Here is a 27,787-nt window from a genome sequence, read left to right on the forward strand (position 1 = left end):
TATATATATATATATATATATATATATATATATATATATATATATATTAGCAGTCAACTGGCTGTCATTTTAAATAACTGGAGACATTTCCCCAAGGTCATTTGTAATCTCACATTCCTAAATTGCTGTGCATGGAAGAGCCATGTTGCTGTACCTGTCACCTTTGTAGCAAGGTGATGTAAGCCAAGATGGTCAGAGTCTGCAGCAATGTGTGTGCAGCAGGTTCCTTCATCTTACTGTGTGGGTCATAAAACTATGTTCATTTATTCCATAAATGCAAAGTGTCTACTCTGAGCTAGATCCTGGAGTTAGGGAGAGGAAGAGTCCATTCTGTTCACAGTCCAGTAGCAGGAGGTAGGGAAAAGAGAAAAGTGAATGGGATGAAGTGCATAATGTTTTATCTGTTGGTGCTGTGGGCCAGTCATGCCCCTCATTTACTTAAGCCTGCCCTCATATAGTATCCAGATTAAATGCTTTTAAAATAAAGGTTAGAAAGGAAGTAAAACAAATAAGAACGCTCCCTATGTTCTTTAGTGAAGATGAGGAATCAGAAGAAGTGGCATATTTCCTTGTGTTGCTAGTTAAGCAGGTTTGAGCTAGATACGTCAGCATTTGCTGACAAGTGTTACAGCAGTCAGTTTTTCTCCGGAGCACCAAAGAGCATACACTTATCCTTAGACCACAGGAGCTAATCTGGAGTAGGAGGACTGCTGTCGTTTTATGACAGGATTTAAATATTAGAAAGTAGGGAGATGTAATTATTAGAAAAAGTAACACAGCACAAGTAGATTAACTGTATTAAGAAGTAAATGTATCATACGTTCTTTAGGTAAGTTCTTTATATTGTTGAGTTAAAAGGATGCCTTTTTGGAGACAGGGAATGACCAAAATGGATTGATTGGCCTTCTATCTGACAAGCCTCTTGGAGGTAACCAGTTCTGTTATAACTTTAGATAATTGTGTTAAATTAAGCCATGAGGTATGACAGGATGCAAAATGCAAAGAGCAAGTCTAACACCATGCTAAGTGTGAATGAAAGCCTGAGAGTTGCCAATTTTATAAGGTGTTAAGTAAGACACCTTTTCTGAAATTTGACCTAAGGGGTAAAAAAGTAAGCCTCACTATCTGGAAACATATTTGCACCATAGAGCTTAAAATAATCTGTTGTGTACCTATAGACTATTGTTTTGATCATCTGTATCAAATCTATTAAGTATTAGTTACTGAATTCTGAATATAGGGTTGATTTCTTTACTCTGCTTATTGTAGTCATTGACATTCATAACCTTTCCCAGTGAGGCTTACAGCAGAGAGTCTGGGACGCAGGCCCCAGACTGTTAGGATTTTATGAGTCCTCCCCTTCTGTTAATGACCTAGAGTTCTGGTATTCTCTCTTAGACAGCTGGGGATCTTTTTGCCATAACCCTTGTAATTGTTTATATGGCTTTCCTGGGCTGCTGATGGCAGTACAGCAGCCTTCTTTGTTCCTGGGATTGTGTTCCTCAGAATGGATAGGAAGGAGGCATCTCTAGCAGACAGATGTGAGAGTGATCTCCCCACCCCAAGTTTCCTATCACCCATTTTTATCACCACAAAACAGAGTTAAAGGCTGAAAATAAGACGGCTAAATCACTGCAATGATTTATCTTATTTTTGTGACTTAAAAGCTAGTTTGCCACTATGTGTATATGCTCTTGAGTATGTCAAGCCACGATTTAGATCTTGGGCCTTCCTCCTAATTCCCTTTACCAAATTCTGAGCAATGCATTTTGCTGATTGCAGTCCAGACTCAGAGTTCCTGCCAGACCACATCCCTACTCCTGGTTTCTTTTATGTATTCTCTTTTAAACACGTGCTATGCCAAGCAATTTCCAACCTAATGGGAATCAATTAAAATGAGAAAACATGGAAGTGTATTCACTGCTTGTTCTCCGCTCTCTTACATAATTTATAATGTGTTCTACTCAACTACCTGAGTATTGGTCGGTGACCTCTGAGCCCATTCGAATAGACGTTCATAGACATTGCCATCGTAACAGCCAAGTGCTGAGTTTAAGCTCTGATCCGTGAAGTCAAAAGCATCAGTTAACAAGATGGCATCCTTCCTGTGAGAGAAAACAAGAGTTTGTGAGTATTTTAGATTGCTCTTATGAATCTAATTAATCAGGGATGGTGAATAACAACACCTAATTAGAGGTTGCATCATTATTCACTTTTGAACAACTCAGCTTTAATTTTTTAAACGTTTTAATTTTTGATCAGTTATATATACCATAGTATAAAGAGTCTAGTAGTCTTCAAGGCTTGTTAGTTAAAATCAGTATATCCCTGTCCCACCTCTACTTCCTCCACCCTGCAATCAGTCTTGGTCTTTTAGCGGCTATTTTTGGTATTTACTTGAATATCTCTAAATGTCTTGTTTGGATTGCTACTTCTTGATTGTTCAGTTTTAGATATTGTCTGTTGAGTCTGCATTACAAAAGATGTTTTTAGTCCCCTCCCTTCACCCCTATCTCATCCCCGCTCTCTCCTGCTTCTTCCCCTTGGCCTTCCCGCTCCCAATATATAGTTTAAATACTGGTCAGACTTGCATTTGGTACTTACATGGTTATGACTATATGTCTGCATATTATTGTGACTTTATGTATCCTGCTCACAGTTGAGCTGTGTCCCCACCATGTCTCCTATTAAGAGGGATCTACTTCCTGGCCTGCTATTTCTCTCTCCAACACACATCATCCTTAGTGATTTCATTGTCTACCTGAATGTTCCTCTAAAACGTGGCTTCTCAGTTCATGGATCTTCTCCTTTGACCTTGTTCTACAGCCCCGCCTTGTGATTCTCCACCAGGATCCCACCCCAAGACTTGACGGCAACATCTGTACTTTCTCCGCGATGCAGATGGCATTCCTTTCACCATCCCTGCTCTTTTAGCTTACTCCCTCTAGTCTTTTGACTCTGATAACCCTTTTTTTAATTTTCTGGGTTTTTTAAAGGTTTTATTATTTATTTATTTATTTATTCATTTATTTATTTATTTATTTATTTTTGAGAGAGAAAGAGAGAGAGAGTGAGAGTGAGCAGGGGAGGGGCAGAGGAGAGGGCAAGAAGATCCCACGCAACTCTACACTCAGCTTGGAGCCCCATTTGGGGCTTGATCTCACCACTGTGGGATGATGACCTGAGCCGAATTCAAGAGTCAGATGCTTAACTGACTTAACTGACTGAGTCTTCCAGGCAACTCCTTTTTTTTTCTTTTTTCAAGCAACAAAATGTGCTTTATTTTAGCCTATTGAATGAAATATTTTTTAACCTTTTTTTTTTTTTTAAGTTTATTTACTTATTTTTTAGAGAGCATGCACGCGTGCAGGGGAGGGGCAGAGAGAAGGAGAGAGGGAATCCCAAGCAGGCTCCGCCCCGGCAGCGCTGAGGCCAATACAGGGCTCCATCTCACCCATGGTGAGATCACGGCCTGAGCTGAAATCAAGAGTCCAGTTGCCCAACGGATTGAGCCACCCAGGTGCCCCTGAATGAAATATTTTAAAAAATTGTTCACATACTTCTCTTTCTTTTTTAACAAAGGGTAGAAAGCATAACATGCGATTTTTTATACTCTTCCCTAGCCCTCCTTTTGCAAGGCATTTGAGATGACTGGGATACTGTACCTACCTATTTTAATCCTCTCTGGATGACCCTTCATCATCGCTGTGAGGTGATTTTCATTTAGGGCTGTTTATACTTCCTTGACCTTCCTGGCACCTGCCACTTACGTAATGTCCCTCATCCTCCTGGTGGTCTCCCTTCCTTTCTTAATCAGCTGAAATTCCATGGTCTTTTATATTCACTTCCTCAAAAATATATTCCACATTTTTCACTGACTGTGTGACATCACCTTTGTGGCTCTATATGGCCGACCGGAAACCAGTACCGAGCGGTGTAACAGGCTCAAGTGGGCCCTTCCGGCTGCCTAGCAATCCTATGACATTGCTCTCATTCCTGTACTCTTTTATTCTCTTCGGGGATTATTTCACACCTTCTCTCTAATCCTTAAATCCATGCCACCTGCCTCCCTATCTCTCTCTCTTCGATGACTCTTCGTCCCATTTCACTGATAAAATGGAAGCAGTAAGAGCACATCCACAAGTTCTCACCTGTGCACCTATAGGTATGGTGCTTTCTCTATTTTTAGCACAGGTATGCAGTTCTGGCTCCCAGCTCTCGCCAGTCCCTCTCTGTCCAGTAGATGCCTTCTGCTCTTGCCTACCAGAGAACGATGTTCTAGAAATTCTCTTGCCTTTGCCTTACAATGTCAAAGTCCCCATCTCTACTGAATCGTTTTCGCACGTGAACATGGTGTGCTATCCCCCATCTTAACAATAAGCTTTGAGTCTGTTTCCTTCTCCATCATCTATTCCAGATCTTGACTCCCCTTTATGATAAAGCTCCTTAAAAGTGTTGTACTTGTTTATGCTTTGCTATTTCTTCTTCTCCACCTGTTCTTGTAGACTGGATCTGTTCAGGTTTTAACTTCTGCCACTCCACTGAAATAGTTCTTGTCAAGGCCTCCTCTTCTTCATCTTTGGAGGGTCCCAAGACTCAGTATTCCAGCCTCTTCTCTTTATCCAGTCACTCCATGGGATATCCTCATGGCTTTAAATACCAGCCATATGCTAATGACTTCCAAATTGATCTCTCCAGTCTCACTTAACCTGCATTTTAACATCTTCCTTAATTTCTAACAGGCTCTTCAAACTTAACATGTTCAAAACCAAACCCCTGGGGCACCTGGCTGTCTCAGTCAATAGAGTGTGTGATTCTTGATCTCAGCGTTGTGAGTTTGAACCCCATGTTTGGTGTAAAGATTATTTAAATAAATAAAACTTAAAAAAATAAAGTGCCAAACTCCTGATCTTCTACAGCTTTTCCTGTGCATCCTGCCCAAGCCTGGCACATTTATAGTAAATAGCTACTCTGGCCAAAAACCTGAGCTCCTCTCTGTCGCATACATCCTGTACCTAATCTGTCAGCAAATCCTATTCTATCTTCCAAATATATCCAAACTTTAGTCACCTCCCACCACCTCCAGTGCTGGCACCCAGTCTAACCCATCGTCATCTTTCACTTGGATTATTGAGGTAGCCTCCTAGCTGGGCTCCCTGCTTTTTATTCGTCCCCTGCCCAGTTCCTTACTGTCGCAACTGGAGTGATCCTTTAGAAAAATACATCAGATGACTTCAGACTGTGTCTTATGCTATGTTGAAAACCGTCCCCTTCTCACACAAAGTAAAAGCCAAAGTCTTAAGTCTTTGTGATGATCCCTACCCCCATCGTACCTCCCACCCCCCGCCCCAGTATACCCTTACCTCTCTGCCCTCTGCCCTCACTCTCCACCTAGTCACATGGCTGTAGCCTCTGTGGCCTCTTCTGTGTTCTCTGGATGGATGTGCCAGGCATGCTCTGGCCTTCAACATTTGTACTTCTCTGCCTGGAGTGTTTCCTCCCTGCCCGCCCCCAGCCCATGGCTCCTCTCACCTCCCCTCCACTTGAGATCTTTCCTCCAACATCACCCTCTCTGGGAGGCCTTCTCTGACTTACTTAAAACCACTGTCCCTCCCACTGCACCCCCAGCATTCCTGATCCCCTTCCCTGCTTTCCTTTTCTTAGCAGTACCATTTTGCATACTGTTTGACTTATTTTTTCTGTCTGTGTTTGTCTCCTCTAGTCTGCAAGCATTTGTGGCCTTTTCAGTCTGAAACTTCATTTGAAGAGTATTTTCTTGAATTATTTAATCAATGGCTTGTTCCCTTCTGTTTTCTCTGTCTGCTCTTTCTAGATCTGTTTTTTAGATGATGGACAGTTAGGATCAGTCTTCTTACTACTTTAATGTTTTTTCTTAATTTCTATCTTTTTGTCTTTTTGCTTTCTTTTCTGTGCAATTTATGCAACTTTATCTTCCAATCCTTCAATTGATTTTTTTCATTTCCACTATCATTTAAAATTTTTTTTGTGTGTGTTTTATATATTTTTGCTAGAGAGAGAGAGACAGAGTGTGAGCGGGGCTGGGGCAGAGAGAGAGGGAGACGCGGAATCTGAAGCAGGCTCCAGGCTCTGTGCTGTCAGCACAGAGCCCAACGTGGGGCTCAAACTCACAAACCGTGAGATCATGACTTGAGCCAAAGTCAGACAGTCAACCGACTGAACCACCCAGGCGCCCCCCTGAATATTACTTTTTAAGAAATGACATTCTTAGCTTGTGGTTGGAATATTCCCTCTTAACTCTTTGAGGATATTACTTATCTTTTAAAAAAGAGTCCTTCTCCCAGAAGATTCTCTTCTACCCTCCAAGTTATTTCGTTCTTGCTTGTTTGGGCTCTGTTTTATGTCAGGGGCTTCCTGCAGGTGTCTGGTGATCCCTGAGTGTCTGACCATAGCTAAGAGTGGGGCATTAGCTAGCTGCTTAGAAGTCGGTGTGCTTGTACATATGTGGGATTCACTATGGGGTGAATTGGGGGACCGTGGGGTCAGTGTCTTTGGCTCTCTCTCCTTTGGGCTTGTCAGATTCTCCAGAGAAGGAGTGTGCTATCATCTTCCTGTAGGCCACGAGCCTGGCTGCCAGCTTTCTGGGAACCAGGGAAAAGAGGGCTGGGGGAGGGGGCTGTTAGCACGGGGCCTACAAACATTTGTTCAGGCTGCTGTTTTCTGAAGGGTGGCCTCATTCTCACCTATGCCTAATGTTCCCTGGCCCACAGACCCTCTATGTACCCTTCTGCCGGGGTGAGGTCAAGGAAAAGGCTCAAAACCACTCACAGAGGAGGGGAACTGAGGGTTCAGATCCTTCTGAAACAGACTTCCAGCCCATCCTGTGGGTCTTACCTTCATCCCCATTGCCAGAGGTACACAGCACTACTAGTTCTTGGGGTTCTTTGGTATAACTTGTTTCCCACTTCTGATTTATGATCCAGTTTCCCCAGGTCTGCTAAATCACTGTCCATTTACTTTCTTATATTTAGGTTTCCTTTCCTGTTTTCTTTCTTTTTGTGGGTCTATACCTTTTTAAAAGTTTTAATCCCTTTGCTGGTGTTTTGTTGGGTTTCAGGAGAACAAAAGTAAATGCATATGTTCAACGTGCCATCTTCACCTGAACGTCCCCCAACTGAGATTTTACGACCTTACGACCCCTTAAACAACTATAAACTGGGTCAGCTAAGTACCATTGCACACAGAGCTGGTTCTTAGCATCACATGGAATAGCGTGCCATCCTTTATTTGTCATCTCAGAAATCAGGTTGATACCAAGTAATCAGGCAGAGAATTGTGACACAGAACTTTTGTAAGCATGGAGTCTGTAACATACCTGACAACCTTGCAATAATAGGAAGGTTACTTAAGTACATATGTGAGTAAGTCAGTTTGTGGGTTCAGTGCATGCGTAAGTTGCCTATTTGTGTCAGTGCTGCTGGTCTTGTCCTAAGTTGTAAGTCTTTGGCACCAAGGCAAGCACTTAGAAATGCCGTTGCAGGTTAAGAACAATCATGCTTATGAAGTGTTAAGGTGATCTTTTGTGTTTCATCATCACTGCCAATCAGGGCTAGAATATTATTGTCTTCATGTACTTTAAATGCTGAGCATTTCCTGGGCTCCTGGGCGGTTCAGTTGTTTTAGCATCCAACTCTCGATTTTGGCTCAGGCCATGATCTCATGGTTGGGTTCTAGCCCCTCGTCGGGCTCTGAGCTGAGTGTGGAGTCTGCTTGGGATTCTCTCTTTTCTTCTCTCTCTGCCCCTGTCCCACTCATGCTTTCTCTCACAAAATAAGTAAACTATTAAAAAAAATGCCAAGCATTTCCAGATTAGATACACTTGGGCTGAACTGTGCAATACTCAGTTCTGCTATTAGTGGTTCCCACCACTGGAGTCTGTACATTAGGGAAAGTTTAATACCTGGGGCATAATTCTATAAAATGTATTTTTGACAGTTTTGATGATTTAATTGAGCATTTACCGACTGCCAAGTATCTGTTAGGTGCTTATGTGAAGCCATAAATGGTTTATAACATGTTGCATGTTGTTAGAAATAAAACTAATTTGATCTAGTCTTTTTTTTTTTTTAAACTTTGTCATGAGTAGCTTATTTTTTTTTTTTTAATTTTTTTTTTCAACGTTTTTTTAAATTTATTTTTGGGACAGAGAGAGACAGAGCATGAACGGGGGAGGGGCAGAGAGAGAGGGAGACACAGAATCGGAAACAGGCTCCAGGCTCTGAGCCATCAGCCCAGAGCCTGACGCGGGGCTTGAACTCACGGACCGCGAGATCGTGACCTGGCTGAAGTCGGACGCTTAACCGACTGTGCCACCCAGGCGCCCCGAGTAGCTTATTTTTTAAATTTCAAATCTTTTTCCTTTTTATTATCTTAGTCTTGTAGATTATGTGAGCTATTGGAGGTCGTAGGGTAAGAGACACACACACACACACACACACACACACACACACACACACACACACCATACCACCCCATATAAAACGGCATCATATTTCCTCAGAAAAGGTTGCGTTCTCAAGGCAGCCCATTTTTCACTTATGGACAGTGGTGACTGCTCTGTATTATTTTAATTTCTTTCTTCCAGTGCTCTGTTCAGGTTGGGGCTTTGGTTTCAATGTGTTTAAAGTGATCATTTACATTATATATAATGTAACAGAATGAAAGTATTGCATTAATATGTCATGACCCTAAACTACACTGCATTATGTTGCATTTAAGAACTATTTGTATTATTGTTTTATGAATCAGTGTATGAATTGCTGAGTTTAAAAAAAAAATCTCACCTTGGAGATGAGGAAGGATTAAAATAAGTTTAGTCAACTTAGTAGGAACTCACTTAAACACATTCAACAAAGACCAGGATGCGTTTGAAATAAACAGTAGCCCCACCTTAACTTTCATACAGTTGAAAGCGCATACTCTGGGGTCAGACAGGCCCCAGATTGTATCTGGCTCCTCCCTGGCTGACTGTGAGACCCTGGGCAAGTTACCTAACTCCCCTCAGCCTGAATTTCCTCCCCAGTGAAATGGGGAGATTAACAGTATTTGTTTCAAAAGGCTATAAGGACTAAATGAGATGAGGTATGTGAAAGCTTTTGGCATAATGCCTGGCACACATAAATGTTCCTTAAATGTTAGTCATGATTCAGACTCATTAAAGTTTACATATTATGAATATGTGGTATGCTTCCTTTAGGTACTATTCCTATTTCCTTTACAATGTTGAAGAGTTCAATTGAGATAGTGAGATAATTTGTTTTTAAGCATTTTTATTCCTAATTTTTTTTCTTTCACTAATCCATAATGCTTTATGTTGATGTAATCATGCTAGAGTGTAAACCTCTCCAGAGTGGTTTGCTGCTTTTGCCAGACCCCACTTAGCAAGATTTTGGAGCTGAAGGTTTTGGAGTTTGAAGTGAACAAAGGGTCTAGGGCTAGTCTCTGAAGATCACCATGGTTTGAGGGCCAGCCACTTACCGGATGACGGGGAGCAGATCCAGGTAGGCTGTTCTCACCGCATCCACTTGGGCCCCAGATAGGAAGCCATCGTGAAGAAAGTCACCCGAGTTTGTCAGGATGCCATGTAAAGCATAGAGGTCACAGAGGCGTTTGAGCACCTGCTGAATTGCTGGTTCATTTTCTAGTTTGTCCAGAGTTTCTGTAAAATTCTTTACACTGACATAATGGCAGTGTGCCTAAAAGACACAAAGATACATTAGCTTCTGATTTCTGACCTCAGAAGTCCTGGAAGCTTAGGAAGACTGCTGGAATAAGCCCCCTGTGGCCATGTGTTTCCCAGCGGGCTGGCAGCTGCCTTTTCTCCTGGCTGTGGGTCTGACTGAGCCTTTTTGATGGTGTGTGTGTGTGTGTGTGTGTGTGTGCGCGCGCACGCAGGCGTGTGCTTATGTTGGGGGCTTGTGGGCTCTGGAGCTTGGCCCTTAGCTTCCTTATTTTATTTGGGGGAAATTTCAAATAGATTTGAAAAGTAGAAAGAATACAGGGGTATTGGAGGCTGGCCTGGAGACAGTGGAGGACAGTACCACTCTTCTTAAGAAAACAGCTATTTATTGTTTGCCATGTTCAAGGCAGTGGTGTGTGTGTGTGTATATATGTGCTTGTGTACGTTGTGGAGGAGAGAAAGTAGAGGCTCAAGATAGACACAAAATTTATCCCAGCTAGAGAGTAAACTCTGTGAGGTAAGCAGGGCTGTTATTTAGCCCATATCCAACAATCTTGCTTTGTCACTGGTTAAAATAAAACTTTCAGGCTCCTGGCTGGCTCAGTCGGTGGAGCATATGACTCTTGATCTCAGGGTCATAGTTTCAAGCCCCACATTGGGCACAGAGCTTACATAAAAAGCATAAAACTTTTGGTACAAGTTGGTAAGTGACCACTGCCCTCAACCCTGTGAGAGCCCCTTGGGTCAGCCAGGATCCTTCCCTGGGACTTCCTCCTCCCCACAGCTCAGCAAATAAAGGATGAATGCCTGACCCAGCAGGAGACTTTCAGGCCTCTGCCTCCATTAGGCCTGAAGTGCTTTCTGACTGGCCCTTGCCCCTGCCCTACCAGTTGTTAGGTATTTTGAATATTCCACTTCTCTCCAAGACAAATCACACTATAGTTATCAGGTAAGGTATATGAATTCCATGGGGGCAGGTGGGTAGGGAGGAAAGGAGAGCATATTAAATTCTTCTCAAATCTTTATGTATAGACAGATTAGCTGGTGATCTTGTCAAAATGCAGATATCCGGATAGCTTCCCAGTAAGGCCTTAAGTAGCTAGGCTTAGACTGTCTTGAGGGTTCAAAGAAATTTACTCAGGGGGACGAAGAATGGGAAAGGCCATTTGAGGCAGGGGGGATTTCCTGTGCACATGGCTGTACTTGCAGGAGGCTGCAAGCAGTCTACTGAGGGGAGGACAGACTGTACACATTAGGGCAGGTGGGCCACCCAGGACCTGGGTCAGTAAAGGGCTGTGAATGACATGGTTGGTGATGTGGAGAACAAATGCAAAAGAAATGTAGATGAAATTAAATTTCCTTATAAGTTGCAGCCCATTGACAAGTACTTGAGACAGGCCGAATGTGACATTCCTCCAGGAATTTCCAACTGCCTTAATGTTAATACCTTACTAGAGGAAAAAGCCTTAGCTTGACAACAGCTGGGTCTTCAGGATCCTGTAACTTACAAAAATCCTTTCGGAAACTTCCTTTGTGTCTACCCCTCCCAGTTTAAAAGTATATAATCACTCGCTCCTTACAACCCCACGGCAGCTCTTTCAACACGTGGGTCCTGTCCCCGTGCTTTAATAAAACTACCTTTTTTTGCACCGAAAACGTCTCAAGAAAGAATTCCTTCTTGACCGTTTGCTCTTGAAGCCTGCTTCAAATCACATCAGTCAGGGTTTCATTTTGTGGGGGTCAGAGAACCACCAAAGTCTTCCACAGGGAAGTGACCCCATCAGGTTTCTCACTTTGGGAGGGATCTGGCTTTCCCACGGAGCCTCCGCACGCGTGCGAACACCACCACTTTGCCACCTGGACCTGGTGTCGTCACAGGCACGCAGAGTTTGCAATATTTGGAGGTAGAAGAGGGACAGATGTGCTCTGCTGCCTCTGTGGAGTCAGACAGCCCTCCGTGCTCAAACTGGATAGACCCTGCTCCCCTGTTCTTTTTTTTTTTTTTTTTTAATTTTTTTATTTTATTTTTGGGACAGAGAGAGACAGAGCATGAACGGGGGAGGGTCAGAGAGAGAGGGAGACACAGAATCGGAAACAGGCTCCAGGCTCCGAGCCATCAGCCCAGAGCCTGATGCGGGGCTCGAACTCACGGACCGCGAGATCGTGACCTGGCTGAAGTCGGATGCTTAACCGACTGCGCCACCCAGGCGCCCCCCTGCTCCCCTATTCTAAGCTGAGGGCCACATCCTTAATTTCTCAGGACCATGGGTTGTGGAGTGCAGTGATCAAAAAAGAACTGCCTGAGGGCCCTGGCCTATGCTTCTGTGACAGGGTGAACCCCACTTTGGCACCATGCTCTGAACACAGTGAACTTTATTTACTTTTTGTATATGTTGGTTTAAATCTTGCATCGTGCCTAATTTGGGTGAGGGGGTGGGATGTGTTGCATTGCCAGGTGCATCTTTAATTTTACATGTATTAACTCATTTAATCTTCATAATCATCATAAAAGGTAGGTACTGTTATGAGCTCCATTTTGCAGATGAGGAGACTGAGGCACTGAAAGATTAAATTCCTTGCCCAAGGTCACATGGCTAGTAAGTGGTAGCAACGAGATCCATATCAGAATAGTCCACCTCCCGGTTAAGAGTCTGTGCTCTTAACTACTACGCTGTGTTGCCAAAGCCATTAGAGACCGAGGCTGGATTATAGTGGGTACCAGCATTTGCTCCAGTGGTGCTAGGGACTGACATCTCTCCGAGGCAGGGTCTCAGATTATAGGGTGAGAGCCCATCCATCAGAGCTTAAAGTTCCTGTCGATGCCCCTTTGTTTTACATACTGGGAAGTTACAGGCCAGAAAAGGAAGGACAACCAGGGGTCAGTCACATAGAGAGGAAAGTCATACAGAACTTAGGCCAGGGCTTGTTCCTTGTCCACCACTCTGCCACTGTCCCCAGTCCCCTTGTGTTGTTGTCACTCTCTACCTGCATATTTCTGGTTTCTAGATGGGACCCGGTGGGTGCTTAATGTTCCTGCAGAGTACGTGGTTCTTCCAAAGCACGAAGCTCAGACATTGCAGATTTCTCTGCCCATTATGACTTTGGAGACTTATCTTGGGCACCATCTCCCCAGGAAGCCACTTTTCTTCAGCTTACAATGGCTGGGGGAGAAGGGACTTGCTCTTCTCCTCTAGACTGGCTGAGCTTGGTGCCCCTAGAACTTGGGGATCACCTCCCTCCCTCACACACAGTGGCTCTCTGGGGACACGGCTTGCATCCATGAGGGAAAAGAAAGCAAAGCAAAGCATCATAACTATTTCCTACCTCTGGGACTTCATTCCTTTTAGTTCTGTTTCCTCATCCTTAAAATGGAGATTATGCTACTCTCACCCCCAGGGTTGTATGTGTTAAATGAGGTAACCCTGGCACGCATTGTCTGGTTCTTTGGAAGGCAGGGCATAGGTTTGGAAAATGGATGAATAATGGGTAGCTGTGGTTCCTTTTTTGGTAGTCTGATGAGAGCACAGCCTCGGCTCACCCTCCTCTGTGTTAATAGGACATTTAGCATAGCAGGGAGTGCCCCTGCGGTGGACACAGCCCAGTGGATGGTGGCAGAGTTAATACCAGCACCAGCTGATGTGGGAGGGGTGGTGGGTCACCAGGTGGCGCTCATGCCCAGCCTGCTGAGTGAGGGCTGCTACCAAACACTTCTTTGGGCTTTCCTGCCATTTCCTGGGCCTGATGCCTGAGGATTGAAGTGTTCACCATGGGTTTTCCAGCTGTAGGTAGGGTCAGAGTGCCAGCTGCCTAAGCTCGAGCTCTTTCTCACCCCGTTACTCTCTGAGACTTGTTCCTTACTTCTGCGCTCTTAATATGTCTGCATCCACTCACTTTTCTCCATGCCCTCTGCCAGGTTCATGGTTGGGACCACCCTCAGTCCTTGCCCAGACTGCTGCTGCCTGCTCCTGACTGGCCCCCATTGCTCCCTAGGCAGCCTGCATGTCTCTTCTACAATGAAACTCTCATCACCTCACTCCCCTGATACAAAGTCTGCAAAGATGTCCCATTGCAATGAAAACAAAACCAAACTTCTCGCAGTGATGCAGAAGGTCCCAGGCCTAGCCTATCTTTTCTCCTCCCCAACCTGCCTTCCTCTTCTGCTTTCAGGCTTCCTCCTGTAGCTCCTCCTTGAGGATCTGTATTTTCTCAAGCACCATGCTTTTTCTTGCCTCTTCCTTCTTCACCTGCTGTTCCCTTTGCCAGGAAATCTTCGTTTCCAAAACCACAGCCTCTACCCTTTGGCTGGCTAATTTCAGCTCATCCTGGAAGTCTTGGCCTACATGCCACTTCTGGGAAGACTTTGTGGTCCTCAAGCTGGGTAGAGACGTACATCTCTGGGATCCTGTGGCAGCCTGTGTCTCACAGTGCCCAGCCCGATGCCTGGTGTTGAGGGGGTGGTCAAATATTTGCTGACTGAATGTGAATTATGCACAAACACAAAACATAGTAGAAATTGAAACAGACATCTAAGGATTGCCTGTGGGGCTAAGGGGAGACTTAACCTGCTTTTCTATCTGGGAGGAAATATTTGAACAACCTGAAGCAAATCCAATAACACTGCCTCATTACATTTTTTTTTTTTTCCCTAAGAGCTGTCAGCAAGATTGCTTTGGAGTTAAGTCCTTTAATTAAAATACCCTGCACAAAAGCCTTGGAAGTGAAATGAGGGCAGCCACTGAGCAGGGCTGGGGAATAATGGCAGAGCTCAGATTTTCTCAGCATGGTGGCCTGCTGGGGAAACCAAATAGGCCCCTTTCAGTTGGAGCTTCAGCTGATGGGCAGCTCACCTTAGCAGCCTGGACGTGCATGACAGTGGTCTGGTTCCATGCCTCATACCTGTCAGCCCCGGACTGCATCAGAGTCTGCAAGTGATGCACTGAGTCCTTTATGAGCCTGAAGGCCAAAGAAAAAAAGGTTCAGCTTCCTGACTGAGTGGGAAAGGGACTGGTGGAGTTTGGTCTCAGGCTGCCTGGGGTCCCTCAGAAATAGAAATACAGTAATTCCCATTTATTGACTATTTGTGTTATAAGGCTAAATGCTACACATTATCTCTTTAACTCTTAAAAATTTTTTTTGAATATTTATTTGGAGAGAGAGAGCTTGAGCAGGGGAGGGGCAGAGAAAGGAAGAGAGAGAGAATCCCACATAGGCTCCAGCTCGTGAATCATGAGATAATGACCCGAGCCTGAGCTGAAACCGAGAGACGCTTAGCCAACTGAGCTATCCAGGTGCCCCTTTCTTGAACCCTTTTAAGGGTAGGCATTCCCAATTTACAATGGGGAAAACTGAGTCCCAAACTGGTTAACTAACTGGTCCAGGGTCACATAACTAGTAACTAACTGGTCCAGAGTCACATAACTAGCAGCTTAACCTCTGACCTGTAAAGCCTGAGCACTCTAGGGCAGGCACTGACCCTCCTTTCTAATGCAGACACCATCCTGATACCAGTAACTTCTGTGGCTGAGCAAAGACAGTGGTTTTCCTGTAAAGGCTAGTGAGGCCTGTCAGTCACCCAGTCTGTTTCAGGTTCTTCCTAAGGAAACTTAAAAGGCAAGAAAAGAAAACCAAACAAACCCTTGTTCTCCAAACCACTAAATTGGTCATTTGCCATTTACTTAACCTTTTCCTTTTATTTTCTATTTCCTGACCATCCGCTCATGATCCTTGGAATTTGTATGCAAAGCAAACTGTTTATTAAGCGATATTTATTTTTTTTCTTGTCAGGGAATAGATAAACAGATGTCACATTGAGGTCCAAGCAAAAGTCAGTATAATGGCATTTTAATTACCCTGAACAGCCTTATTTTGCACTCTCTACCTCCCCTAACTAAAATATTAGATCTGTGAGGCTTAGGCTTTTCTTGACTGGTTTACTAATAGATCTGTAGTACCTAGAATAGTGCCTAGCACATTGTAGGAATTTAATATTTGTGGAATAAATAAATGAATGTCCAGAGTTGCTCATGATTTTGAAACAATTATTAACTATCCTGGGAACCACAGGTTGGGGTATTAGGGCCTCTATGAATATTGGTGTTTACTTTTATTTATTTGTTGGTATTTACATACTGATGTGGTACTTACACATGGTACATTCGTTGCATTGCAAATCACAGTAAAAACCTATAGATATAAAAAGTTCCTTGCACTGGCCAGAGGGGTGATGTCCCACTAGCTCAATGAGGATGGGGAAGTGATGGTGGCTGATGGATGTGACTTCCCCTTCTCTGCCCACGGTGACAGGAACTGAGAGGACTGAGGTTGGGGAAGGGGGTGCTTTTTAGAGGAGTATGCATGAATGCTCACCCATCCCATCCCAAAGGCCCTAGTGTAGGAAGGAGCCCGTCCCCAAGTGGAATGGCCAATTTCTTGCTCACCTGGCTGCCACGTGTGCCCAGGCCGTGGTGTAGAGTTGTGGGTGGAGGAAGTCAGCTGCTTTCTGGGCTGGGCACCTGGCCAGGTCAGGTGCAGTCAGGTACGCAACAGACTGAGGGAGAGATCTCTGCGATGTGGAGTCTTGGGATGCCTGAGCTAGCAGGTAGTTTTTCTCCAGAAACCTGGGGGTGGGGGGTGGGGGTGGGAGCCAGTGAGCAGCGGGAGCCCTGTGGGATAGACCAGCGCCCCTATCTCCAAAAACACACACTCTTAGACTCCCTATAGGAGAACCAGGACCATGCAGTTTCTTGCCTGGTCCCTCCTGATGGTTATCCTCACCCCAAAGCCCCCCCCCCCCCCCCACCTCCCCAGCTGTGAGGCCCTCAGGGCCATGCACCCTGAGACTGTGGTTTCTTCCACAGTGAAAGGAGGCTGGAACTGCAGAGCTGGGTAGACACTCAGATCCTGAACCGAAACCTTTCTGGTATCTGAGCAAACAGAATTTATTCTTCTGGTTAGGATCTTGTGATTTGGGGATTTATGCTGAATTGTACAGTGGCAGCAGAGATTAAATTTTCTTACTTGAGAAAGGATAGGTGTAAGAAGGCTAACACGAGTGGGAGAATTACAGGTGACTCTCGGCTTCTTTCCTGTGATGATCCAGTGCTTATAGGCTCTGGGCTCAGCCAATCCTGGATTCCCAGGCAGCTCTGTTGAGACCTCTGTGATGTTTGTGGAAGTTACTTCACCTCCCTTGGCCTCAGTGTCTCCATATTTAGATGGGGATAATAATACTCACCTGATAGAAGGTTTGTGAAAACTGAGAAAATATTTGTATTGCTTTTATAATGTGGGACACAGAATTTCTAATACATGATACTGTATCCTCCTTATAATTAAAAAAAAAAAAAGCACCATAATACTACATATTATAAATTTTTTCAAGAATATTATATAGCCTGTTTGCTAGCAAGCCCTTTCTCCTTGCATGGGGAAACATGTGCCCTGTTGAGTCACCCGAGGATAGATAAATGTGAAAGGCCTGGTCAGTCCGAGCCCCCACAGACAGAAGAGAATGAACAGAAGCCACCACTTGTCGGTCGCGAATCCTGGGTCCCTTCCTGCCTCTCAGGTGGGAGCTTCCGTGAGCAGGCCCTGTGCTAATCCTGAGGACAGTTGGTGGGCAAGGCCCCAGGAGATCTGGCTCACCGAGAAGAGACACTCGGATGGTGTTGAGTGGGAGGGCCAGGGTGGGCATCTAAGCAGCGCCCCGCAGAATGAGCCGCTTACAGCAGCAGGCCCAGCAGGCCCAGCAGGCCAGGCCAGAGTATTCGGGGGAGGGAAGGGAGCCTTCGTGAAGCCCGTGCTGGGAAAGAGGAAACTTGGCCAGCTGGGGAAGGGAGGTGGGGGGAGTGGGGATGGGGGCGGGCAGTGTAGCATTTTCCCACTAGCAGTGGGGAGCCACCGAAGAATGTGAAGCAAGGGAAAGCTGCACTCTTCTCCAGCCTTCCTAAAGCTCTGGATGGGCGGGATCCAGACTGTGTGGGTTGGTTGGGTGGTCTCCGCATGGCCCTGCCCAGCGTCCATTCCCACCATGGACATCGGCTGCCGCTTCAACCCACGCAGGGGCCTTACCTGGCCATCTGCAGGTAGAGCACAGTGTTGTCACCCTCATAGGTGCAGGCAGCTGTCACTCTGGCGACCAGTGAGGGCAGGCCACTCAGCTTCGAGTAGCCATGGCCGCCGCAGGCTTTGCGGCACAGCTCAGTCCCCCAGCTGCACAAGTCTGACACCATGGCCTTGATTCCTGAGCTCAGTGCGTGAAGCTGTGAGAACAGGGGGTCAGGGCAAGTAAGGGGGCCCTCCGGTAACAACCATGCTTACCGCTCATACAACCTGCTATATGTCCATGACAACCCCGTGACATAAGATTGTTTCCTCAGCTCTCAACTTTATGACTGAGAAGGCTGAGACTCAGGGATGTTATGTGACTTGCCCAAGATCACACAATGACGCAATGTAGCTGTAGTAAAGACAAAGGAAAACTGTCCAGGCCAGTGTCTCCAGGATCCCTGGAAGAGGGTGCTTCCAGGACTGGGCTCACCATCATCCAGGAGTTGCAGATTTTGCTGGTCAAGTGGGGTTGTTGGAGAGCTGTCCTGTGAGAGTGGAGGTCCACCACCAGCCCACTGGCCTGGGTTGTACGAGGAGCTTCCAGGCTGCAGACCTGGTTTGAGCTTTTGGTTCTTGAAAGCCTTTAACCTATCTTTCAGACTTTTAAGTCCTTGGGAGGAAGGTTATGTTCCTTAACCTCTCTGTGCTTCACTTTCCTAATCTGTAAAATGGGAATATAAAATGCTGCCTGCTCTACAATTGAGAATTAATGAAGCTATGCTTATGAAGCCCAGGGTCTGGTGGACTAAATGTTACAGTATATCTAAGTCCTTGGTCCTTTATCTGAGACCCTTGGGGCCGGATGTATTTTGGAATCAATGTTTTTTGAATTTTAGAAAGCTAAAGCAGGGCATTTAAGGTAGATTATATATAATACCCAGAAGAGTCTGGGGCAGCCTTAGTGATCAAACTCATTAATATTTCTGCTGCAAAATGTATATACGTCCAGTGGGATAAATCAGATCAATTCAGGTCAAATTGTGCCACCAAATGTGTTCTCAATGACTGTAATTTTGGGGGGCTTTTTAGATTTCAAATACACACCAGGGATTGTGCTCCTGTGTTGTATGTATTATGTGTGATTATTCCCTCTAACATTTTTGGAGCTTTCTGGAGGCCAGATGTAGGTGGATTTATATGTCGAGGTACAGTTCACCCTGGGTGCCCTGGGATGTTGGAAGGCTGAGAGGAGATAGTAGAAGGAGCCTGTGGGAACAGGGCTGTGGCTGCATCCCAGTGATGAGAACAATTTCAGCCATTTCCCAGCTCCTGCACCCCACCCCTCCACCCCCAGCAGACAGCAGGTACCTCAGGCAGGACGCTGAAGTCTCTGTTCAGAATGGCATCATAGGAGCTGTGGAAGAATTCCAAGAGGTTGTTTGTCAGGAAATGGAATGCATAGACTGTGGCCAGCTGAGGAAAGAGTTTCTGCTGCTGTGTCTGGTGGTCCAGGACTTTTGCCTCTGGGTCACTGAGTGGAAGAAAAGAAGAAGGTTTAGAAGATTGCTACATGCCACCTCCCCACTTCCCATATCCCCAGTCCCATAAAATACTTAAAAACTGATAGCTTTTGTGGGGGGGCACCTGTTGGTTAAACATCTGATTCTTGATTTCAGCTCAGGTCATGATCTCATGGTTCAAGCCCCACATGTGGCTGACAGTGCAGAGCCTGCTTGAGGTTTTCTCTCTCCTACTCCCTCCCTGCCTCTCTCCCTCGCTCGCTTTTGCTCTCTCAAATAAATTTTAAAAACCTGATAGTTTTTTATAACTCACTGCAAAACTTGACCTGAACTGACATGAAGTTATTAATGATCTTAAAATTCTATCTAACATGAATATCCACAAAATTCTCTGCAGAAATATTGACATGTTTGCTTATGGATGTTGCCCCTTATGGGGGAAGTTTACAAAATTACAGCATATGCACCATATTATCCTGCTAAAATCTGAAAGTTATGAATTCCAACATATTTGGTCCCAAGGATTTCAAGTAAAGGGTTGTGGTCTTGTACCCCTGATGATTTGAAACTTGACCTTTCAAAGTCCAGGTACACATTGTATGTGCTGGGAGGTACATCGAGCCTAATCAGTAACTCTGAGGATGTGAACTTGGGTCTGATGGAATCCTAAGGTAGGGACTGTATTTGCCTTGTCTGTTGCTGTGTCTTCAGTGCCCGAGACTGTATCCAGCATGAAGGGGCCTGGAGTAACTATTTTGTGGATTAAAAGAAAGCATGAATGTGAGGAGCCTCCCATGGCTCTCTGGGAGGAACCCAGGTCAGCAACCCCTCACTTAGACACATACTATTATAACCATACTTGGGACACTTCTGCAACCCAGAAAACTGAAGTCTGGATGGGACGGCAGCAGCACCTTTCCCTGGCACCCCTGTCCTCCAGAGAAGACTCCCTAACCCCAGGAATCTGAAGCCCGGGCCAGCACAGGGACCCTGGGTTTGCCAGAGGAAAGGGTCCTGGGCTACGGGCCTGGCATGCTTTGTTGCTTTTTACTCTTAGCACTGCCCTGAAAGATTGCTCTTGTCACCCTGTGTCGTAGGTGAGGAAGTTGAGGGACAAAGAGGTGGGGTGACTAGCATAAGCTCCCACAGCTGGCAAGTGGCCTAGCTGTGGTCCACCCAGGTCTGCCTGGCATCTGACCTGCAGTCCATTTTGCTTAGACTGCTGGATCCTTCAGTCCATGGCATGAAACATCGCCAGGTTCTTGGGCTGGAAGTTCTCTCATCTTCACATTACAGGTGAAAAAAATGAGGCCCAGAGAGGGCAAAGGACTTGCCCAGGGTCACTTGGCAGAGTTGGGACAAGAACTGGCAGGTTGAAGCCCATCCCTCAGCACCACTAGTTGAATCAGTTATGGCTGTACCTCCCCTGCCATGCTCACTGGGGCACCATATGCTCAGCTCCATGTTGCCACATCCTGGGTGCATGTCCCCATGTGGGACATAGTGGTTGTATATTATTTTCTGTTTACAGCAAAATTGTTTGCCGTTTACAGGCAGTCCTGTATTTTCTTTTGCTGAATCTGGCAATTGTGTGCATTTCCACAGGCATGCATATGCATGGGTACACATACACATGTTAAAAAACAGAGAGTAGTTGGCTATTTGGTCCCATAGGGCAGAGGGAGGATTAGCTTGACACAGTCACATACAACAAAATGGATCCAGACTTGGACATACCACAGGATGCTGACAGTTCCAGCCAGACAGAACCGACTTCAGCCGTATACTGTCTGGTATGACAGTTGGGCTTTTCCAGACACAATCACTCACATCCTGACAGAACAAACTCAGGAGCCACAGTCACCTGCAGTTTGGCAAGCAGCTGACCCAGACACACTCAGCTGGTCATAGCCGGGTAGGACCCAGTTGGACTTGGACAGACAGACTGAGTTAGATCTGATGGTCCAGGCCAAAGACAAATGATCTCACAGAAACCCCATGGGGTCAGACACTGACAGACACAGGATGGGCAGCCAATCAGCCAGGGGTTAGAGGGAGCCAACAGAGACCCTACAGACATGGCCAGATGGGCTAGGTCTGGGCAGGTGTTGCGTGTGTGTTACGGGGGTGATGTGTATTCCCAGCACCCCACTCTGGCAGAGGGGTGGCAGCAGGGGGCAGGTGCTGTGGGAATCAGAGCTAGTTCTGTCTGTAGTGGTCAGCCTGTGGGTGCATCTTGCCTGGGCCGGAGGCAGGACTGCCGGCGGATGACCGAGTAGCGAATGGCGATGACACAGGCCTTCTGCAGAATGGGTAGTACCTCGCCCCAGAGCAGATTCACCCGTGTTATCACCATGGAAAGGTAGTTGATCTGCAATTTTCCGAGCTTGAGGTAGGTGCCATCTGGCAAGACCTGGTGGGCCAAAGGCAGGTGTTGAGTCTGAGCCAAGACTCCCCAGACTGTCCTATACCCATAACTATGGGCTGCATGCCCTGCAGGCACCACAGTCCTCAAACCGCTCACCTGGGACAGATGGCCGACTACCAGCCAGAGCGTGCTGGTGTGGCCGCGCTGATTGTTAAACACACCCGTGCTTTTTGCGAAACAGCCACTGCCCTAAGTGCCTTGGTTCACAGCTCCTCACCTTGGACACCTAGGACCTCCCCCACATCCACAGCTTAAAGGTAATGCCTGGCAAGATGGGGACCTCCAGAACTTCCTCTAACACCTGGCCAGTGTCCGGTCTGTGATTGGCTGTGTCTAGGCCTCACTGCAGGTAAATACGCTTTCACTCTCAGCCCTTCCCTCTTCCCACATTGCTTTGCCACCCTACCCCATGACTGCTCTACCTTCCCATTTACCCGTGGTAACTCTGAGGCTCAGGTAGGCCAAGTGACTTGCCCAATATCACACTGCTTCTAAACTGGGTTTTTACACAGATCTGTGGGATACCAGAGCCTCTCTGAGGTGGGGTCTGCTTCTCTGCCCTATGGGGGAGGACCCAGAGACAGCAGCAATCTGCAGGGGGCCACCATCCCCTCTCCAGGCAGCATAAGTTTGCAGCATCTCCAGGACCCCCACCTGTGTAAAGCGACTCAGCATGTTGTCTCTGGGGATCCGCACATGGTCCAGTCGCAAGAAGCCATGGTCTGTATAGTCAAAGCCCATCTTGGGCCCGATGTCTCCAACAGTGATTCCTAGAAGGAGATGGAGACGGGAACATCTATCAGCCAAGTACTTTGTGTGGGGTACCACACACACGTTCCAGTTCCTCTGAGCCTCACGGCAGCCTGTGACATTGGGGTTTTATACCTGTTTTGCAGGGGACCACGCTGAGGTCAGATTGGGTGCTGATTCTTGCTTAAGTTCACCCAGCCAGTTAGCATGAGGGCTGTCCAACCGGACTCCTCCCTGACCAAGGGAGACATGTTCTAGCTTCTCCCATGACCTCTGGGGCCTTAGGACAGGGAGGCCGTCCTGGCAGGGGTCCTGGGAGTCACATGGGCTTACCTGGCAGTGGGGTGTGGTCCTCAAGGCTCCGGATGGGCACAATAAAGGCGTGCATTCCCTGCCGGGCTCCTGAGCAGATCAGCTGGGCCTGGACCAAGGCGTGGGTGGCTGACCGTCCCACTGAGGGCAGAAACACGAGAGGCCCAGCATGATCTCTGGTGTAGGAGGACTTGGTGTACAGAGCAGGCAGGCTGACTCTCCTCATCAGGAGCCTGGATGTGGGTCCAGTCTGTAATGGGTTAGGAGGACCAGTGTGGTGGCATGGGGCAGGGCAGGGCACTCTATGAGGCCAGGATAGGGTTTGATCTGCCTTCACAAATGGTGTGGGTCAGAGGAGGATGCACAAGGAGCCTGAAGGGTAAGGGGTATTTTCCAGGGGAGGAGGGCACACAGGGCAGGGAGGGCAAGGCAAAGGGAGCGGTGTGCTCAGAAGCTTGAGGGCTGGCTTGGCTTTGTGGGGCCAGGAAGAGGAAGAGATAGCATCTAGGGTAGCAAAGCAATGCTTTTTTGGGATATCCCTTGACTCACCCTGACTCCTCCTTGGAAGTGACTGGAACAGTCCAGAGCACTTTAATGGGATTGTCTGGCTCTAGAGTGCACTGGGTTGGACAGCCATTCGGTGGCTGGAGGTTCAGGGGTTCTAAGTGTCAGGTTTGTGGAGCAACCACCCCACAGTACACAGGCACAGTACACAGGGTCGGGAGGCTCAAGGAGGCTGCTGGAGATATTGAGTCATTTTCTTGGGAATCTGGGAGATAGGGTCTATACATCAGAGCTGCAGGAGTGCGCATGTCAGGATCCGTGGTGAGAAAACTGGTCCCTTACCACAGGGAGAGGTGTGCTCTGTTTCCCTCTCCCCATCCCAGCCGATGGGCGCCTTTGTGGCCTCAAAAAGTCACTGATCCCAGAGAAGGGGAACTGCCCCCCAAAGAGCCAGATAAATCCAGCAGTGTTTTGCAAAAGGCACTGTGGAATGAGCAAGCTTTTTGTTTTTTCTGTCCTCAAAAGTCTATAAATGAATCTATCATCCACCTAATAATAATGAATACAGATAATTGCCATTTCTCAATATCCAGGTGGTGCCGGACCCTGTGCTGATGCTTTCCAGTTCTTGCAGGGCAGGTATTACCGATGAGCCCCATTTTCCAGGTCAGGAAACTGAAGCTCAGAGAGGAGAGTGATGTGCTCAAGGTCACTGGCCAGGAGGGGGCAGAATTGGGATTTCAACCTAGCCTGATTGCAAATGTGGTTTCTTTTTTTCTGTGGCTCTGACATCAGACATCTGACATCCATTCCCTCCCTCTCTCTCATTGCGCTCTCCTGTAGCTCCCTTATTTCTCGGAATTCTCTCTGTCTCAATCTTTCTCCCTCTCTGCTGATCTCTCACCTGTCTCTTTGTGTTTAGTTGTATTCCTCATATTCATTGTGTTTTCTTCCCCATGTAAGTGTTCATCAAATGGGTCTGGAAGTGCCATCGGAGGTGTGTTGTCACATCTGGGGAAGAGGGCTTTGGTGGTGCCCCCTCTCAGGAAATCAGAGCTTCAGGGAAGCAAGGTGTGGTCGCCACCTGGTGGCCACCGGGGGCAGTGTGGTGCCAGTGACCCGGCTCTGAGCCTGCCTTCCTCCGTGTCTGGAGCAGCGGCAGGGAGCGATGTTTTTCTCTCTAACTGTGTGATCGAATGGAAGCCTAATCATTAACCTGGGCGATGAGAGGACCTGGGGTTGTGGAGAGTGCCTGGGACTAGGCTGTGGTTCTGTGATGTGTGTGTGTGTGTGTGTGTGTGTGTGTGTGTGTGTGCGCGCGCATGCGTGGCGTCTGTGTGGGGGCAGCATGCTTGTGAGAGAGGCCTTAGCCCTCATTCCCCACAGTTGAGTTGGTTTCCTCAGCTACTTCAAAGTTCCCTTGGAGGCCTCTCAGCTGCTCGCTGATGAAATTATTCACATCCCACCTGTTTAAAGTGAGACCCTGAAGTTCAAGAAAGTGAATTGATTTGCTCAAGGTCACTAGCCTAGACCAGGGCATCAATCCAAGGTGCACTGGAATCAGAGCCAGTGCTATTCTGCTGTCCAACTTTGTTCTCACTGGGGACGGATGGGGCTGGCGGGGGGGGCGATGGATACTCACGGTCCCCAGGCCACCATTTGGTGGCAGTCATCGTGGGGCTGTGTATCACAAACTCCTGGGTGGCTGCATCATAGGTGGCTTCAGTCTCCAGGCCCTGAAGATATGTCCCTTGGAATCAAGGAGGGGAGTTAGACATGGGGCCAGGGTAGGCATCTCACCTGGGGAGGAGTGTCCTGGTGGGCCTGGAACTGCCAGGCACCCGCCTAGTCTGGGGTGGGGGGAGCTCCCCGCTGTACCCTCAGGCATCTCTCCTCTTTCACCCGTGGGCTGTGAGGGGGACACATGGCCAGCCCATGACAAGGGATGGTCGCTGACATTTCCAGAAGGAATGACTTGCCCATTGCTAGCTCATACAACCTGTTTGTGTAAATTAGAAAAAGGTACCTCCTCCTTCAAGACCCTTGCCTGCCACCCGCTGGAATGTTTTCACATGAAATCTGTACAATGTCTGACCACTGAGATGTGAATGGGCTCTCTGGAACCTTGCACAACCTGTACACGGCGTCAGGAGCCCTGGCTCACCGTGTCCCAGTTCTGTCTGGGCGTATGTTGTGATGATCTGGAAATTATTGCAGAGTGGGGCCCATTTGGCAATCTGCTCCTCTGAGCCCAGGCTCCTGAGGGCTTTCAGGAAAAGGCTGTGTATATTTAAGGCCACTTCTCCAGAAACGGCTCTGTTGGGGAGAGATGCAGTGGTTGAGTAGTGCCTTGGAGACAGGGACCCGGTACCATCAGCCTGGCAGCATGCAGGAGGGAAGGGGCACCTGCCATCCTGCTTTCCTGACAGCCACTGCCTTTAAAGTAGGGGAAAATCACTCATGGGGTTAAGGGTTTCCAGGTGATCCCAGGTAGATTCCTCTCTGGTGGGGCTACCCTGGGAGTGAGTACCTGTAAGCGTAAAATAATTCAGGACTGTTTTCCGACCAGCCCAGGCACTTTGCTATTGTCTGGATGTGGAATTTCCTCTGAACGGCGGCCTCATAACATTCATTCTGGGTCATGAAATAATTATCCTTCAGGCTGCATTTTGGATCACTGTGGATGATGCTCTCTTCCAAAAAACAAAGAACAGAAGGCTTAGAGATCTGGGTGAGGTTCCTGGCACCTTCAGATCTTCCCACCCGCTTGCCTCATGGACGTGGAAAGGAAGTCAGACATTACTATCATTTTACAGACACAATGACCAAGCACCCAAGGAGGGAAAGTGACTTGCCCAAGATTACAAAGCTATGCAGTGGCAGAATAAGGACCAGCACCCAGGTCTTCTGCTGCCTAGGACTCTTCTATCCTTCAGGTGGGCTCAGGGAATACGAACAGGTTTAAGACGTCTTTAGAGCCCAAAGGAATGAATCTCTAACGGTGAGATTTTGAGATCAAATTTGTTATTTGAAGTTGGGACTGCTAGCGAAGGGCTCTTCTTCCAAGAAAAGCATCCCAGCCTCTTCTTACCAACTTTCCTCCGGAGTGCAGTGTTCTCGGCTCCGCCATCAAGGATGTTGGTGAGCCGTTCCACGTTGAAAGACTGTATGTTCCTCTCACACTCTATGTCGGGGTGCACTTGCCTGCTCCAGGTATCCCCCAGGGACACTCGGTGCACTGGGCTGCCCATCCTAGCTGGGATCTGCTTGGTGCCTGAGGAGAGATACTTCTGGCCTCGCTGCTCTGAGCCTTGGTGGTTGTGGAGGCGGTGGGGGGGGGGGGGGTTGCTAAGAATGTGTGCAGGGTTTGCTGCGAAGAATACAGGTTCAGCCTGGCTGTGGGGGATGCACAGGGGTCCCAGGGGGAACACAGGAAGTGTCCAGAGCTTAGTGTCCGTCAGGGGCTGCTTAGCATAGGGAACTAACCCCCCTTAAGTATTTGAGTGCCACCGTACCCTACTGTGCTGCATGCGAGCACTTGGCTGGAATTGCATGCAATAATTGCTCAGTAAATGGTAGTTCAGTACCTGTTTGTCGAGATTTGGGCAAGATCTGATCACAGAGCTCATGCTCTATCCACTGCAATGTGTGTTCACAAGAATTGGCTGGGGGAGTTCTCACAAAAAGTCAGTTAACTTCACACATGTAAAAAATATTTTGGTGAGCTTGAGCGTGTGGCCTCTAGCCACACAGCGGGAGGTGGCCAAGAGTTGGACAGGGTCTGACCACAGAGCACATGCTCTGTCTGTGCTATGGCCCTGCCAAGGGGACTCACTGTAGGGAGGGACCTGTGGTCGTATAAGTCTTGGGCTCATTTGGCCCATTTCTGTGAGTTTTGAGGGGAGGAAGCTTGCCTCTGACCTGGGAAGTGTTCCCCCTGGGACCCTGTGCGTCCCCCACAGCCAGGCTGAACCTGTATTCTTTGCAGCAAACCCTCAGACTCTCAGAAGCTCCTCTCACCCCACTGTAAGACAACCACCGGATATGGTCCATTCTGCTTCTTAGGTATCTCAAATCCATTTGTTCCATCCCCATGTCTATCCCCCAGGCCGCCATCACCTCTCACCTGGCCTCAGTGTCTTGACTGTCTGTTCTCCTGGCTGCCAGGCTGAGCTCTTAAACTGTAGTCACGTTGTTTCCCTCTGCTGCTTGGAATTTGTCCCTTAGTGTCTACTGCTTGTAGAAGAGAGTCCATGCTCCCTGGACTGCCCTTTGTCCTGTTTCAGCTTACCTCCACACCTGGGTGGGGACTACCCCTCTCCTCCTGCCCTGTGCCTCTGCTATTTCCCCCAGTGTTTTTTTTTTAAAGGACTATTTTGTTTTTTAAATAATTTTTAATGTTTATTTAGTTTTGAGAGAGAGACAGAGTGTGAACAGGGGAGGGCAGAGAGAGAGCGAGATAAAGAATCTGAATCAGGCTCCAGGCTCTGAGCTGTGAGCACAGAG

General features: G+C 47.3%; 1 protein-coding gene across 1 annotated transcript in view; it reads right to left on the reverse strand.

Annotated features, from left to right (window-relative positions):
* ACOX2 (acyl-CoA oxidase 2) overlaps positions 1-26,559 on the reverse strand; it is a 28,192-nt gene extending 1,633 nt beyond the window's left edge. Inside the window, exons 1-13 of the mRNA XM_049640826.1 lie at positions 26,373-26,559; positions 25,812-25,974; positions 25,446-25,597; positions 24,924-25,031; positions 22,799-22,918; positions 22,370-22,485; positions 21,528-21,700; positions 19,136-19,298; positions 17,789-17,979; positions 16,156-16,335; positions 14,566-14,671; positions 9,517-9,734; positions 1,973-2,105 (exon numbers count right to left, since the gene is read on the reverse strand). Coding sequence (XP_049496783.1) covers positions 1,973-2,105; positions 9,517-9,734; positions 14,566-14,671; positions 16,156-16,335; positions 17,789-17,979; positions 19,136-19,298; positions 21,528-21,700; positions 22,370-22,485; positions 22,799-22,918; positions 24,924-25,031; positions 25,446-25,597; positions 25,812-25,974; positions 26,373-26,532 — 1,983 coding nt within the window. The 5' untranslated portion in view covers positions 26,533-26,559. The remainder of the gene's footprint in view (positions 1-1,972; positions 2,106-9,516; positions 9,735-14,565; positions 14,672-16,155; positions 16,336-17,788; positions 17,980-19,135; positions 19,299-21,527; positions 21,701-22,369; positions 22,486-22,798; positions 22,919-24,923; positions 25,032-25,445; positions 25,598-25,811; positions 25,975-26,372) is intronic.
* Between the last annotated feature and the right edge of the window lie 1,228 nt (positions 26,560-27,787).

The sequence above is a fragment of the Panthera uncia genome, chromosome A2, assembly GCF_023721935.1.
Source record: "Panthera uncia isolate 11264 chromosome A2, Puncia_PCG_1.0, whole genome shotgun sequence".
Taxonomy (NCBI): Eukaryota; Metazoa; Chordata; class Mammalia; order Carnivora; family Felidae; genus Panthera; species Panthera uncia.